Below are 15942 nucleotides of genomic sequence, written 5' to 3'. Positions count from 1 at the left end.
CAATGGACAATAGGGCCCATAGCAATGAAATACAGGAATTAAAATTTATAATATTAAACTATCACATAGAGATGTTAAATTATATATAGGCTGTGTATCCTGATAATAATATCATTCTCTAGATACAGAGAGAATACTATCATTTTAGAAATGATAAAGGAGTGTTATAAATATTGTTTGGAAGTATGTATAACCTTTATAAAATAATCACTTCATAAGAATTCTCCATACTATATACAAGAGACAGTGTGTGTGACAATTTCCTTTATTCTGACCTTAAAAGGGCAAATTGAGAGTGAAACACCTCTGTGTTTTACTTAGTTTGTGTTGTTTGGCATAAAAAACGGCTTGTACGATCCAAGATTCCTTCTTCAAACTGCATTTTAAAATAAAAGCTATATTTAAGTACATGGGCTCAAATAATTTTTACTTCATCTTACAATCTTTTGTTCTGTTAAGACAAACCTTGGATGTTTTTCCCACTTGAAATTTAGTCCCTACTCAGTGCAGGTAAAAACGGTGTTGGGATTCAAAATGAGCCCATGCTATTTAATGGTGTAGACAGCTTTTGGTGAACAACACTGAACTCCTATAACAGATTCTCTGACACGCAAAAAAAAAAAAAAAAGAAAAAAAAGAAAAAAAGCTTTCCTTTCTAAAGGTTATTTCTAGAAACAGAAAAGCAAAATTACTTCTTTCCCATTTCCTGCAGTTCATTTTTTAAAAAAAGATTTTGTAACCTAGTAAAGGGAGAAATGTGTCATCTATTTTCTTTTGTACTGATTTACAAATGTGTTGGAAATACCACTATAGAATTTTTTAAAGGTAAAGTGGGTCACTTAAAATGGTGCAAGTCAGCTGAAAACTTGGTTCTTGTAAAGATGGGTAAAAAGCCTCTGCTTTTACCAGGCCTGAGATTCCACAGAGTAAATCAACCTCACGCACAGGAATAAAGTCCAAATTTCTAACCTTGAGATCGCTCCACTGTCTTCTGTGGTAAAAGTCACCATTTGGATGACTTAAAATATATTCAGCCTGGTTCTGGAAACCCAACTAATGGATTAATTCTCCATGTTCAGTAAGTTTTGCCTTTTCTGCTTAGTTTGCTTAGTAGTGCTAGCTGGGTACACAAAGTCCTCTAATTTTAAGCAGGAAAAAATTACTCAGACAACTAAACTATCCTTTTCAATTGTCTTGCAACGACTTTTAATGCGGGCAATTCCTGCTGATCTAAAGATCAAACAATGTATGGAATAGAAATAATGCTGCAAACTTCTGTATGCCTGATATGTGTTTCTGAAAAATCAAGCAAATCATCATTTAAAGAAGCTAATGGTGAAAAAAATTTAGCATGTCTTGTATTTCAGGGAATATAAAAGACTATGGTATAACATTATTTTTTGGCATGTTATTTCAGAAAGTCTAAGTGGAATTTTTTACCAGACAGCCAAGCATATGCCCTGTACTTATACTTAAATTCCAGTTTTATGGAACTAAGTGTTAATTACATTATCCCCATCTTTGGGTTAGAAGACCTTCCTAACAGCTGAAAACTCAGCTTGGAGGACATCAAACGAGACAGTTATGGAAGCAATGAATTGCACTCTTCCATTCCTTTGTCGATCCCCTAGTTCTGCAAAAACACACATGCAATTCCCTATCAAAACTGCTCAGGCAGGAAATTAATTTGCTGCAGAAAGGTCCATTTGTACTTTACCATCACCCAGGGTCTACAGTCACTGGGGAGCCCCATTTCACAGTGAGAACCTGAAGGACCTTTCCCAGGAAAGGTTTCCAAGTTTACCTTGAAAAGGGGGTCCAGTTTTTATACAGCCATACCAGCAAGTCAAAGTGACTTGGTAACATTTTAAGTGCAGAAACACCTGGGTCTGTTGGCATACTTCCCAACCAGCCAGGACCAGGGCTTGGCCAGAGCCTAGGCCTTGACAGGAAGGGTTTCCCTGAAATATCTTTCAAGCAAACCTCTATCTATATCAGTTGGGAAAATTTCTTAAAATTAGACATTTCTTGCAGACAAGTAGCTAAATAATCAATGGTAACATTAACAAGCTACGAACAACCAAAGGAATGCATATACATAATATCTAATAATTATCTTACAGCTAAACACCTTCACAAAACTCTATGTATTAACATTATGATATAAACAACATATTCAGAATCACTAATCATATTAACTGCTGAAGACCTGGGAATTGTTTCATGACACTTTGGGCAAGTGGAAGAAAGGAGACAAATATGAAGAAGGTAAAAAGTGTAATTTGGTTGTCCAGGTTTCAAAACCTGGTTTGATTTTGACCAGTAACAACTTTAACATGTAATAAATGTTTGCATGCTCATTCATAAAGAACAAGGCTTAGCTTAAGTGCAAAATGCAGTGGGAGAAATCCTTCTTTTTACTATAGGATTTGTTCCAACTTTCAGTAGGAATCAGTTGAGTTCTCTGCAATTTTGGATAATTGTCAAATGTTCCTCCTTTGATGCAGAGAAGTAACATTTCTCTAGGGCCAGAAGCCCCTTTTAGACTGTATCCATACTCCTAGTCAGGAAGCACATAACAGAGGCTGAAGATCATTGTGTTTTAAGTAGTCAGGTAGAGTTACCATCTTCTTGGGTGGCATTTCAGGGCACAGACTGATGCAATTTAAAAAAAAATTTAAAAAAATACCAAAAGATCCTCAAGGCAAAAATCAAGAGAAACATTTGGGCTTGGCTGAACTTCCATCCATTAATCAAATCCCTGTTAATGACACAGATTAATGACAGAGAGCATCCAGTGATCTCTGGGAACACAACTAGCTGATGTGCCATGGCCTGATGGGCACTGAAGTCTCACTGACAACCCACACATAGACCAGCTGGAAAACAAGCTTTGGCAAAGCACACACATTCCACATGGAAATCAGGTAAGAATTGAAATAAATATCACTGCTCTAAGTGTGTGAAGGCTGCAGCCAACACAGCCAGCAGCTGTTAAGCTAAGGAGACGCTTGTGTGGTAATGCACAATAGTTCATTTGCACCCATGCAGCAAATGGAAAAGACAATCTTGCTGTGGTGCTCATGTCTGCATCTCGGTCACACCAAGTGCTGGGCACTCCTCAGAGATGCTCTGCTGTCTAGGAGCAGCCAGACAGGAACCAGAGAAAAGCCCAAAAAACACAACAAGCCAGGATGTTTGAGCAGCCAAAGGCAGAATACTCTCAAAGGCCAAACAAAAAATGTAAGATACACTGGAACCAATCTGCAGAAGACACCATAGGTAAAAAAAACCCCCGAGTTTAACTAGGTCAGATCATGCAGCCCTTGTTCAAAGAATATTTCCCACTGGCTGGTTGGGGCAGTTGCTCAACAATGTGGAGAAGACTGAGTACTGTCTTGCACAATGACAAATAATTCCAGCTGATTAAAAAAGCATACCTGCTGAGAACTCTGCCCCATTCCTCTTGTTCCCAAGAATCACAAAAAAGGCTATTCTTGAAGCTACCCAGAGAGACAAGACTCACAAGTTTTGGGAACCCATAATTTATTGGGCTTACCTGTGCAATAGCGTCCGTCAGATGCTAACTGGAACCCTGGTTTACAAATGCATTTAAAACTGCCATCTTCATTGATGCACATCCCATTGAGGCAAATGTTCCTGATGCTGCATTCATCCATATCTGAAAATGCAGACAATAGACATAATGCTCATAATGTTTAAGCATAAGAACTGAACATTTGGGTTTGGACTGAAAACTTTTATAACCTCCACTGGACAAATCTAAGATTTATGATATAGGAGAATTCCCAGCACTGTGCTCAAGCATGAATTCCATGGGCACTGGTGTCCTCAACTTCCATTTAAAATAAAACTTGCCCCCTTCCTGCATTCAGCATGTCAGGCCACACAGAAGGGTACTTACTAATTACAGCTTCATGAAAGCATTATTCATCATCTGATCTAATAGGATATCATGGAGGACTCAAATAGGAAAAGGTGGAGGTCTCAGACACTGTTATTCCGAGCCCTGCACAGTTACTCACAAAACGGGAAAGGAAAAAAAAAAGGCAAGTACAAAGAATTCTGTTCTTGATTTGAGTAAACTTTTATATCCTCTCAGTCTTTACTTTGTCCTGGCACAGACTAAATCAGTTTCGGATGTTACATCCAAAAAAAAATCAGTAGTATTTACCAGTTTCATCTAAAGAACTACACACAGTTACATGAAGGTATGGCACAATGCCATGGTCTTTACTGATTAGTGTGTGTACATACAACTCAATGCATTACAATGCCAGAGATGAAACTGTTTCATAAGTGGATGCAACAGACATTCTGGCAGCACATGCAATGGAATTAAAAATGTTTTACCAGACTGCCGATGTCCTGGTTTTTATTACTATTAGCACATGGTATTTGGTGGGAAAGGAAGAAATCAGAATAGAGAGTTTTTTCCTGAATAGTCTAATTTCCAAATATATTTAGTCAACGTACTTCCATAATAAGATATTTTAAAAGCAGCTTATGGTGCTAAACTGTATCTAAAAAAGAGTCAGGAAAAATAGAGTCTTAAAATGTCTGTCTCTACCAAGGATTAACAGAATCACTACTAGCACATAAAATCACTGGATCATAATGACATTACAATATATTCAGAATCATGCTATTTTCCTTAATATTGCAGCTGTCTTGGACAGAAATTACACTTCTAGACATAGTGTGTTTTCTTTTTACTTACAGGCTAAGTCAGACAAAAATAATTTATGATTTAAAAAAAAAAATCGTGTATCTATCCCAACCAGGAATTTTGGCATTAAGTCATTGAGCTGAATCACTGAGATAATATTCTGCCAAAAATGTTTCTAAGAACAGTGCTTGAAATTCTTTTAACGTATGAATAGATCATTGGGAACCCTCCCAAAGACCTTGGGAAGCATGATAAAGAACATTCTTCTTTTCTTCCCCTTTACTTAAGGTCTGGGAGGTAGGAACACATCAATTATGTTTACAAATTTTTGTTAAAACAATTTTTATAGGTCAGACCAGCCTGCATCTACATAAACCACATTGCTAGTCACCCAGTAAGATCCCATAAAGCATGCTGTTAAGCACACAGTAAAATCAGGCAGCATGTGACTTGTGCTATGTTTTAAAATGTACCACTCCCATCAAAGAAACTGCATTTTGTGATAGTGGTATGTGCTATTTCTCCTGCTGGACAGACATCCCGTTGAGGATTGCCAAGCCAAGGCTCCAGAACTGGCTGCAAAAGACATTTTACTTGCCCTCCCAGATACAACAAAAGGGATTTGGATATATGACTCCTTGTTCCTTCCCTTCCCCCCACCAGGGGTCCTTTTCTTTTTCATTGATGTGAATAACCTCTTGCAACTGTAATTACTGATATGGAATAACTTCAGAAAAGTCTTACCTTCACAGTTTTTCCCATCAACTGCCACTTGAAAGCCAGCATTACACACACAGTGAAAACTGCCATCTGTGTTTATGCATCGTCCATTATTACAGATACGACCATTCTGTAAGCATTCATCAATGTCTGAAAAAGTCACCCAAAAAGAAAAATAACGTTTTGGGAGATTCTTTTTTATACTCAAGAGGAATTTTTCCCTTTTGCCCTTCCCCCAGGGTTTTAAACCCCCATGGAAACTGTATTACCTGAAAAATTATTTATTTTGATTTCCATCACTGAACGTTATGGGGGTGGAAAATGTTTGTCAGCTTGAAATTTCAAGTTGCTGTGAAAGAATTTCAGTGAACACTACCCTGCAGCTTTCTCATACAAGAATCACAATTTTTGCGGTTTTTTTAAATTTCTGCTCATCATTAAAATATTTTTACTGAACTTTAATGTAATTTAACAGTACCTAACTACTTAAGGAAATATGTGGGAAAGCTTGTCTTTTGCTGCTGCTTTGTAAGATAACAGGAAAGTTCAAGACTTTCCCACCTCAGAAGAATTTCTCCTGCTTACTTTGTATTTGAAACATCAGATCCTCTTTCCCCTCTCTCTGCAGGAGGTGTTTGGCAAGTGCTCTGGAGGACCTGAAGAGTGATATCACACAAGGCTGGCAGCTCTCCCTCTCCTCCAAAGGAGGGGAGAGGAGATGCTGAGACAGACTGTCTAGACATTTTTCAAATTGCTCAGTATTCTCCATCAAGGCCTGGACCATCTCCCAGAGATTCCTGCACACAGGGGACTCTACTCACAGAGCTCACAACCAGCCCATGCAGACCTGTCTATTATGCACCCACGCTTCCCGAATACCCTGGGGGTGCCCTTCCCAAGCCCTCTCTGTGGAAATGCATTGCTGCACTTCAGGAAAAAGTGGAGCACAGGGTGTCCTCCCAAATGCCCGTGCTCTCTGGACACTTAGGCCAGGAGAGCTGATGCCTCTTGAAATTGTGAACCTATACTTGCCTTCTTAGCAGCAAGGTAGTTCTGTGAGAGTCTAAGAAATCCCTGAAATTCACTGTTTTGCAAGCAAGCAACCATGCCAGCAGAGGCACGAGCTGCTCAGTGACCATTCACTGCAGCAGCAGCTTGCAGCCCTCCACCAAAAGTGTACAGGCTTGATAAACCTCATTTGATAAACAAGCATCATCAAGCAGCAATGCATAAATGTGAGTTTCCTCTCTGCTCAGTCCCTTTTCACCCCACTTTTCTAGCCCTTGATTGAACCCACGCCTGGCTTCAGCTACTCCACCAGCTTTCTTCCTTAGGACAGGCAGAAATGCTACAGCATCTCAAGGCCTTTTAATTTTTAGAGCTCATTTGGTTTTGTATTTTTATGCATCTGATGCCATTTAAATGTGTTGAAAATTAATACTGAGCCTCATTGTTCTTTACTTACACACAGCTGATCAGAGCCCCACCACTAGTCCAACATAACATCACCATTTTTTTTCCTCAGAGAAACTTGCAAAACATCAAAGTACCCTCTCTCAATGAAATATCCAAATTTGCTGTCATCTCCCTGTAAAACCTGACCTCTACTCGTCAGAAATGTTGAGCAGATTATAGTAAGCTCTTAGCTATTAAAGCACACAATGATAGCTAATCATAATAAAATTTCACCTTTTATTGAGGTCCATTTCATATTGTCTCTTCTGCAACTGAGAAGCATTTTTTGTTCAGATCATTGATCACAATGTGACTTTATTCACCTATGTCTCCAATTAAGATATTAATCCAGCCAAGCCCATATTAGAATTATAAGGGATCCTAAGAAGGGATGAATCAGTAGCTTGCAATAAAGACTGCAATGTTTAGTCACCAATCAGAGTCATCATGTAGAAAAAATCCTGCCCTGGAACCTCAGAGCAAGGAACAGATAAACATCTGGTCATTATGGAGATTTTGTTTTTCAAGAGCTTGAGAGACTTCATAAGGAACCCATTTCCAAAAGCACATCAGCACAGACACATTTGTGCATGCAAAAAAAATAATATCTCTACAGCCAAAGTAGTCATGCAAAATAATTCTACAGCAAATGCTGATTTGGCAGGCACCAGTGCTACATGTACACTTTGCCAAATGCACCCCAATAGCCTTTTTCTTTTCCCTACACTGGTCCTAAAAATTCCTTTAGAAAAACAAGATTCTGCACATCGCAGCATTTTCTGCTCTGGCTGTCAAGCAGGCACAGCTCCCATAGACTGCAAAGGAACTGCTAAGTGACCACACTTAAATGCCATTAAGCTACTGGGCTTCTGACAACCATGTGTTTGTGTAATGAATCAGTCAAATTAAAAGTGTGTGACAAAAATGACTCATGAGTAAATTCATCACAGCTGAGACTCCCCTTCAGCACTCCCTCACCACCAGTCAGCTGAACTATGAAGATGCTTCTGCAACACGGCTGCTTGGCAGCAATTAGGTCAAATACTCCCCAGCAACAGGCAGCAGCGGTGCTGGCTCTGCACGTCTTCCTGGACCAGAGAGCAAGCTTCTGTACCACAAACACCTTTCTGATTCACAAAAGGAAGGAAAAAAATGCACACTTATACAGGTAACTTTCTTCTGGCTTTTTCGAAACTTTCTGCTCCAGACTGAGTGCATGCTCTGCACCCTGCACCCAGTGCAGGAAGCAAAATATGAAGATAAGCTGTGACTCTGAGCATTCAAACATCCTGTTTCATTTAGATGCTTCATTTCTTATGGAATACCAAAGCAGTCATTTATTCTTGTGCCAGAAATCTCTCATCATGCGTTAATTATAAAGGACTGCATCCATCTACCTTTACAGCTGAATCCCTACCCCAATTTGGGAGTCACAAAACCCTGACAGAGGGTTGGTTGGCTGCTGAGGAGTTATGTGGTCCCACTCCTATAGGAAGACAGGATGAAGACCATCAGGACTACAGTAGAGTCAGATCTTCCGAATAACTATAATGAGGATTCTGAAGCTTCACCATCTAGACTTTCCCTACTTTTTTTTTTTTTCCACTACTTTTCCATATCTAAGTTTTCATTGCTGGAATTTATGTTTTTGTTTCTCTGGCAGTAAGCAGAGACAACACATGGGCAGTCTAACCTTATATTTACTCACTGGAAGTTTTATCTTTCTCCCCAACTTCCTTAGTCTTTTATACATAAAGCGTTTCTCCCATGAAGGGATGCTCAATTGTCCTTGAGATCTTCAAGCAGCAAAAGAAAATAATGTCTCAATATTAAGAAAAAAAAAGCCCAAAAAACCAAGAAAATATGTCTCTTCTATTTCAAAGCCATAAATAGGGCGAAGATCTTTTTAGCACAAGACAAAATGCCTTTTCTCATAACCCAGTTAGTGAACAGCCAGCTCCAGCAGGTCAGTCATTTTTACTGCCATACCTGAAATTTTTTTTTTTTTTTAAACTCCCATATTTGACCCATCTGGTAAATTTTGCTTGCAAACTATTTTCCCTCCTGCTAAGTAGACAACAGCAGATGTGGCTGTATGCCCATTACCTCGGCACTCCGTCCTGGTGGCCGTGCTCTGATACCCAACACGACACTGGCAGATGTAGGATCCTTGTGTGTTCACACAGTCTCCACCAACACACGGATTCCTTTCACATTCATCAATATCTGTGGAACACAGACAATACAATTTTATTAGCACACTGGCTGACAGTTATTTTTGCCTGCAGGGGTATTTTATCATTTTATACTTGGAGAAATAGCGCCCTTCAATCCCTAAGAAAAGGGACATCACTGAGATCCCAAAAAAAGATCCCACGTTTTAAGATAAACACGATCTGGGAAAAATGAATTTTCAGTAAAATATTGCATGTGTGAGAGACTGAGGCCTTAATCCCACATCTCCACATTCCCGACTCCACTGAAGATTTTGACAGAACCAAAATCTTGCCTATAAGCAACAGCTAATCCTTGCTTCTGTTGTTCAGCTCTTGCTGAGTTCCAAGTCTAAAGGTCTCAAGAGCCCAACAAGATACTACTCATGAACGTAAAAAGGACTTGTAAATCCTACCAAGCCTAAATTTATGATTTTTTTTTAACAATAGGTCATTGCATACTCAAAAAGCTGGTAGCATTTTAAAGAGACCATTTTCAATAACCAATAAACACATTATAGTAATGGGTTAGTAAAATAAGAAATCCTTCTGTGTAATTTTGTTACAAGATTTGTTAAATACTCTTTTAAAGGCAAAATTGTTGTAAAAATAAGCTTGTCGCTGAAATCAATCAGTTTGTCAAAGTCTCTTTACTGGGGTTTTTTTTTTTGGAGGCGGGGCTCTTCTACTTAAGAACTCAGTTATTACATTGTGTGGAAAAGAATGTTTTTTTCTCTAAAATGAAATTCCCCTCTGTTTTACAGCAGAAAACCACATACCAAGGCAATCCTCTCTACCATGCAGTTGGAATCCTTTGTTGCACTCGCAGCGGTAGCTCCCAGGAGTGGGAATACAACGCCCATTTCGGCAGAGATGTCGGAATGCTTGGCAATAGTCAGTTAAGTTCACCGGCAAGATCGCTGAAATAACAACAGTTGGAAAAATATTTTAATAGTTCATCATAATAGCTTCTGATAATCTACAACTTGTGCAGGATTTTCCATTAAAAATTAACATTTACCTTCCATCCTAATGTAAATTTCAGTGAAATGGGAGAGAGAACATGGCACTTTGACTCTTGGAGATTTCTTTGAAAACAGCTAACAACCACAGAAATTTTCATTGAGGCAAGTCTGGTTGTGTTTTCATCTTTTGTCCAGTCAAAGAGGACTATGTCTGCTCATACCTAGAGGTAAAGTGGATGTGTGGCACTGCAGGGACTCTACTAAAAGCCTGGAATAGCAAAGAGCAGGCAGACTGGTTCATTATTTTCGCTTTCCCAGATAGCAGTGAGGAGGGCAGGGATAACCCTGGGAATATGCCTATACTGTCTTTGGCAGGCAGGCGTGAGCTGGCTCTGTCCCTGCTACCAGCTGACCAGAAGCTGTGTAACTACGTCAGTGCAGTGTCAGCCTAAGCTCAAATACTTTGCCTCTTAGGCTTATTAGCTCAGCTTGGTGCTGAACCAAGACTAAATAGTTTCAGCTGGTGCCAGTGCAAGCAGAGACTGCTTGCATCTGCACAGAGTATGGACAAAATCAGCTTATGTTTACTTGCAAAAGAGTATGTGGTTATGCCAAATGATTTCAGGTGGCACATGCCTACTCCAGACTACATGGACATGTATTAAATTCTCTGAGCAAAGACAAAAAAAGGAGTATATTATATTGGTATGTTGCTCTGTATTGATAGTCTGCTCTGCTTACTTCTAACTTTAGGAAAACTAACCTATCCATGTGTTATCATAACTAAAGAAAGAACTAAAATAGTTCTTTCTGTGCACTGGGTCAGTCTCAGTGTCCAGCAGAGTACGGCAGAGTTTTGATCAGTACATTTCCTACCTAGCCAAGTGCAAGTGAGGAAAACAACCTGAAAGAAGTTGCTTTCTCTCATACAAGCTCTTTAATGTAAATATTTTTCACAACCTAGTCAAAGCGCTGTTCATATTCTGCAGTGATGACACACAGCAAAGCTCACAAAAGCCTTACAATAACATTAATATAATTACTACAATACAGGAGCCACAGTAGAGACAATGAGAATGTAATTTTTGAAACCTATCTTTCAGGGAAAACACTACTAATGAGATAGGCATCTTGACAGAAGGTACATGGTAGGCAGGCTCTGATTAAAAGGATATGTAGACATGGAGGCTCTGCATGAAGTAAGTAAAAGACACCAACAGCTAAAGGGAGCACATTGCTCCTGAGAAATGCATGTTTTGAAAGAAGCTAAATGCACATGGTGCAAGGAGAGGTTATTTCTGTCTCTCTTACGATGCACTGGTGGAGCCCGAGATGGGTAGATGATCTCTGGATGTGGAGGAGGGTGAACACCAGGAAAGAGTGGCGGGGGGATGACATCAGGACGGGCTGGAGGAAGGTCAGGTCTTGCTGGCAGCATAGTAGATACTGTGCACAATTTACGATACTCATCTGAAACATGAAAACATGAATGCTGTTTTAGACTCTTGCAGCCTGTTCCATTTAATCCAACGCTCCCCCTTTTTGCAGTGTTTCAGATTAGCAATAACAAACCTTGAATAATCTGGAAAATGTGAGCCTGTATGTTTTCTTCATAGCAACAAGCTTTGCTCTCTGAATTGAGTCATTAATCCAGAGAATCTCAACACTACTTGTCAGAAGACTGCCAGTAAAAAGGTAACAGAACTGATATTCTGGACATGAAATTGAACAGTGAGGCAGGGACCTGATCCTAATCTCCTTAGTCTTCTTTCAAGCAAAAATCTTTGGTGAACTCAGTGTGAAGTTTACCTAGAGAAGGACTTCTGGATTTGATCCCAAGTTAATTTAACAGAAAGCTTTCCACAAACTTAGAAAAATATGAACAGGGAAAAAAGCCCAGTTTCAACCGGGTTTCTTAAAAGTTAACCTAAAACAAAGAAATACAAATATAAGCAATGAGGCAAAACCAATTAGAGAATGAATACACTAACACTATTTCCCTGGGAAAATTGAGTTTGCCAGTAAAAGCAGAAACCAAATAAGGCGCAGTCTAAGCAGTGTAGCTAAGGAGAAACAAAGTGAGATCCACATAAATTCATTCTTTTCCAGGTGATGGGAATGATCTATGACAAATGATCTATTTTGCTGTAAGAGCAGTCTATGGTGAGTGTGTTGCCTATTCTTTATCTCTATTGGTGGCATCTGCCCTACTGCCCCACTTTTCCTCTTGCCCATGACTCTTTTGTCTTCAGGAAGTGTGGGTTTCGAACTTGCAATCCAAAAAATGCACACAGAGTATCACAATTAAAGACCACATTCCGGCTGACCTAATTCACATTAACAATTTGTGTGCACACAAGTAATTATTTGTGCAGCCAACATCTTTGAACTTCAAAATTTAAAGTCTGTGGAGCAACAGGGAAGAGGAATTATATAATGAGGAAAAAATCTAGAGATTAATGAATTCAATGCTGAAACAATATGAAAAACAAGAACAGAAAAATAAAGCAAATGTTGGGAGAAGTAAGCTGGATATTTTAGCCTTCAACACTTTCATCGTATCTGCTTCCACCTGTAAAACACATTAGAAGCTCTTCCTGAATCACAGGGGCTTTGTTAAACAAACATCATAGCCTAAAGTTCTGCTTTTCCTGATTATGATGTTTGCATTTATTTAATGCTGTTAGGTGATCAGCTTGCTTCATGTATCACTGCATTTCACTCTATTGATCCTTTTAGTCTTTAAATAGTGTCAATGGTAAACCCTGTTGCTCCACACAAACAATTACCACCATATTATAAAAAATTACAGTGCAAGCCTTTTTTATTGCAACTTCAATTTCGATGTGTAATTCCTAGCAATCTTGTAGTTATCATTTTGTAGTAGCAACTGGGTCTGATGCCCACATTTAAAATGCAACTACTCAGTTACATTAGGCAACTAGTGCTCCCCTTTATATTGCAGTAAATTTCCATTTCAGAGTTAAACATGCTTTGGGCCACTGATAGCCCTAAATTCCTTGTCTTGCTTTCTCAGGATATACTATGTAAGGAATATCTGAACTTGATTACATAATGACAGCAATACCTTAAATGCATGTAAAGCTTTTCAAAGAGTTTCAAAGCACTTTTTAAAAGAGTAATTTATAGCCTCAATTTATGGCTCAGGTCAGAAGCAAAACCAAAAAAGAAGTGGCATGTAAGCATGATCTGGAAGATCTTGCATGGATTTATGAGTCAGGAAGTCCTGGGTTCTAGCTCCTTCTCCATGACGTCTCAGTCTGCAGCTTTGGCCAAATTACTTTACTTTTCCACCCAGTTTACTCACCAGTTAGATATGAACAATTAAAAAGTATTTGAAGAAAGCAAGAACTGTGTGAAGACTGAAAAATTTCTCCTTGTCTTCCTATTTCAGAGGGTTATCAATAGAATGCACTGTGTTTTACCATTGTTCTAGCCAGTTTTGAACTTTTAACATGTTTAAATGTTATTAATAAGACAGTGACAGAAAGTCTTCCAACCGTTCTAATTGTAAATTTCTGCTCCAGTATTATGCAGCTTCACTCAAAGGATTAAAACCAAGAATAATAAAAACTCCCATATATGAACTCTGACAATTTCTTCAGTTACACTGCTATAGTGTTACAATCCCATTCCTCCATAAACTCTGCACCTCCCTTAACCTCCGTCCTATAAATTCTTAAATTTCTTGTATTCTCCTCTTCTAAAGGATTTTATTATGTCTCCAGTCCTAAACAATCTCAAAATAAGTTTCCATCCAGTCCCTCATACTTAGTTTAACAATCTTCACCATCACCATCTTCTCTCAATTCAAGTGATACATTATGTGAGGATCTCAATACACAAGGAGGCAATAAGGAATTTTGGTAGCAGAGAGAAATCATCTTCTGTGTCAAATTTCAGGAAATATATGGCACCTCAGAAAGCTTGTCATGAGGAAGGAAATCCCTATTTCCCAATCAGAATGGAAATGCAGAGGGATTAGGGATGTATTAAAAGGGTCTAGATGAAGTAACTTCAAGAGGATTTTGAAAACAAATCTGAAGCAGGTAAGGTCAGAATAACTTGACGACAAAACACTAACTAGCAACAAATAATTCTTTCTGTCTGCTTGTTCTCCTGGGGGTCCTGAGCATTCTTCCATGTAGAAGGCTTTGCTTGAGCAGGGCCGTTGGACTAAACAATGTGCCAAGGTGCCCTTCAGCCCCAATCATTCTCTGTAGCTCTTTAATGAAAACATTACTGCTAAAAAACCAACCAAAACGAAATCACTGCTAATTCAGTGTTGAGCCATGCTGACTGGAGCTCAGGAGGGTTCATACCTGTGGATCTGATGGGGCACATCTCCGGAGCGGCGGCGGGGGCAGATGACCAGCAGCGGCCGCTGTCACAGCAGCACTGCACCTTGGACAGGGGCTGCGGCAGCTGGCTGCCACAGCGCCCGTTGCTCAGCGTGGAGTAGCAGAACCCAGGGCGCACGTCTGCCGAGAGAAGGAAATGGATGGGTGACCATCAGTTCAGTGAGAAACATGGCTTCCACAAAAGGGAAAGGTCCCACTTTTCTGGAGTGATTTGCATTGTCAGTGGCATAGCCCTTGCAACATTACAAGAATCAGAAAACCAAAAAATCTAGAGAATATTTGGGCTGCTTTGGACTCAACAGTAACCTGTGAGAAAGCAGCAGAGAAATGTGGAGCTGCAATGCATTAAAGGATGCAAAAAAGCAGTAAAAATATATATTCAGCATGTAACAACATATGCTTCCATGGCCCTAAAGAAAAATTGCAGTGTCATCTTTATTAAAGATAGTACCAGATCAATTAGGTCTTGATTTGAAAGCACTGGCGCACAGCAATAAGTTCACAGCATTGCAATTCACAAAGCGTTAGTTTATTTCTCATTAGTCATGGCTTCCCCAGCTGAAGTATGTAGTGATTTGACAAGATATAGGCTTGCAGGCAAGAAAGTGCAACAGTTTTAACTGGTGCAACCACACTGTTTATGGAGATCTGTTGGCTTCCTGTCTGAAAGGGTAAGCATGTGCTGAACAAAGAATGTCCTGTACCCAGATTTTATATACTCAGCTCTGTGCAATGTTGTTAGAGATAGCTCGGCTCAGAGAAGGAAAAGAAAATGTGGATGGGATTAAAAAAAATCATAAAAAATAATCTTGTGATACCATCTGAAGCTTTGAGGAATTGTTTCACAATATGTCACATCATGTCAAACTCAATATAAGCTGTAATGTGATTTAACACTGCATGATAAACCATACCAAGTTTGTTTCTAAAATATACAAATACATGCTGTCAAAATGTAGTGGAAAAAAGTTGCAGATCAAGTCTTACAACAGCAGACATCATTCCCTAAAGAAACAGTACCTCAGTTAGCCAGGGTATTGTAGATTCATCTGTCTAGTACCAGTGCTTTCCAGAATTCACTAGCTACACAAGCGGATATAAAAAAACCAGGGGTGTTTCTTACTATTTTGAGAAAATTGACATGTAGTGATATGTAATGAGAATCTGTGATAGTTCTGTCTTTTATTAGTTGGAACCCTAAACATGGATATTACTGACAATACAGCTAAAAGAGTCAGTTGGCCTTTATTTCCAAACTTTATATGATGGAAACCTGAAACAGAGAACAAAAAATCAGGTTTCAGTTCTATTATGATTCTCTATTTTCTCCTGGTGCCCAGCTAAACTGCCACACATCACACACACTCCTTCATCTACCCTTTTAAAAATCAAATAGAACTCCCTGGAGTTGAAACTGTTCTCCACTACCACTGGAGAGATATTCAGTGGTTTGGTGTGATGGTGGGGTGGATGGGAAGAAGGAAATAATCTAATAGACGAGATCATAATCTTTTGTA

At 39.1% G+C, this 15942-nt stretch overlaps 1 protein-coding gene across 1 annotated transcript in view; it reads right to left on the bottom strand.

Annotated features, from left to right (window-relative positions):
• FBN1 (fibrillin 1) overlaps window positions 1–15942 on the bottom strand; it is a 140189-nt gene that overhangs the window by 62196 nt on the left and 62051 nt on the right. Inside the window, exons 10-15 of the mRNA XM_030228326.2 lie at window positions 14387–14545; window positions 11355–11513; window positions 9858–9998; window positions 8972–9091; window positions 5435–5560; window positions 3560–3682 (exon numbers count right to left, since the gene is read on the bottom strand). Of these exons, the coding sequence (XP_030084186.2) occupies window positions 3560–3682; window positions 5435–5560; window positions 8972–9091; window positions 9858–9998; window positions 11355–11513; window positions 14387–14545 (828 nt within the window). The remainder of the gene's footprint in view (window positions 1–3559; window positions 3683–5434; window positions 5561–8971; window positions 9092–9857; window positions 9999–11354; window positions 11514–14386; window positions 14546–15942) is intronic.

Source organism: Serinus canaria, chromosome 10, assembly GCF_022539315.1.
Source record: "Serinus canaria isolate serCan28SL12 chromosome 10, serCan2020, whole genome shotgun sequence".
Lineage (NCBI taxonomy): Eukaryota > Metazoa > Chordata > Aves > Passeriformes > Fringillidae > Serinus > Serinus canaria.
The sequence above is the reverse complement of the archived record's forward strand: the minus strand, read 5'-3'. Positions and strand labels throughout refer to the sequence as shown.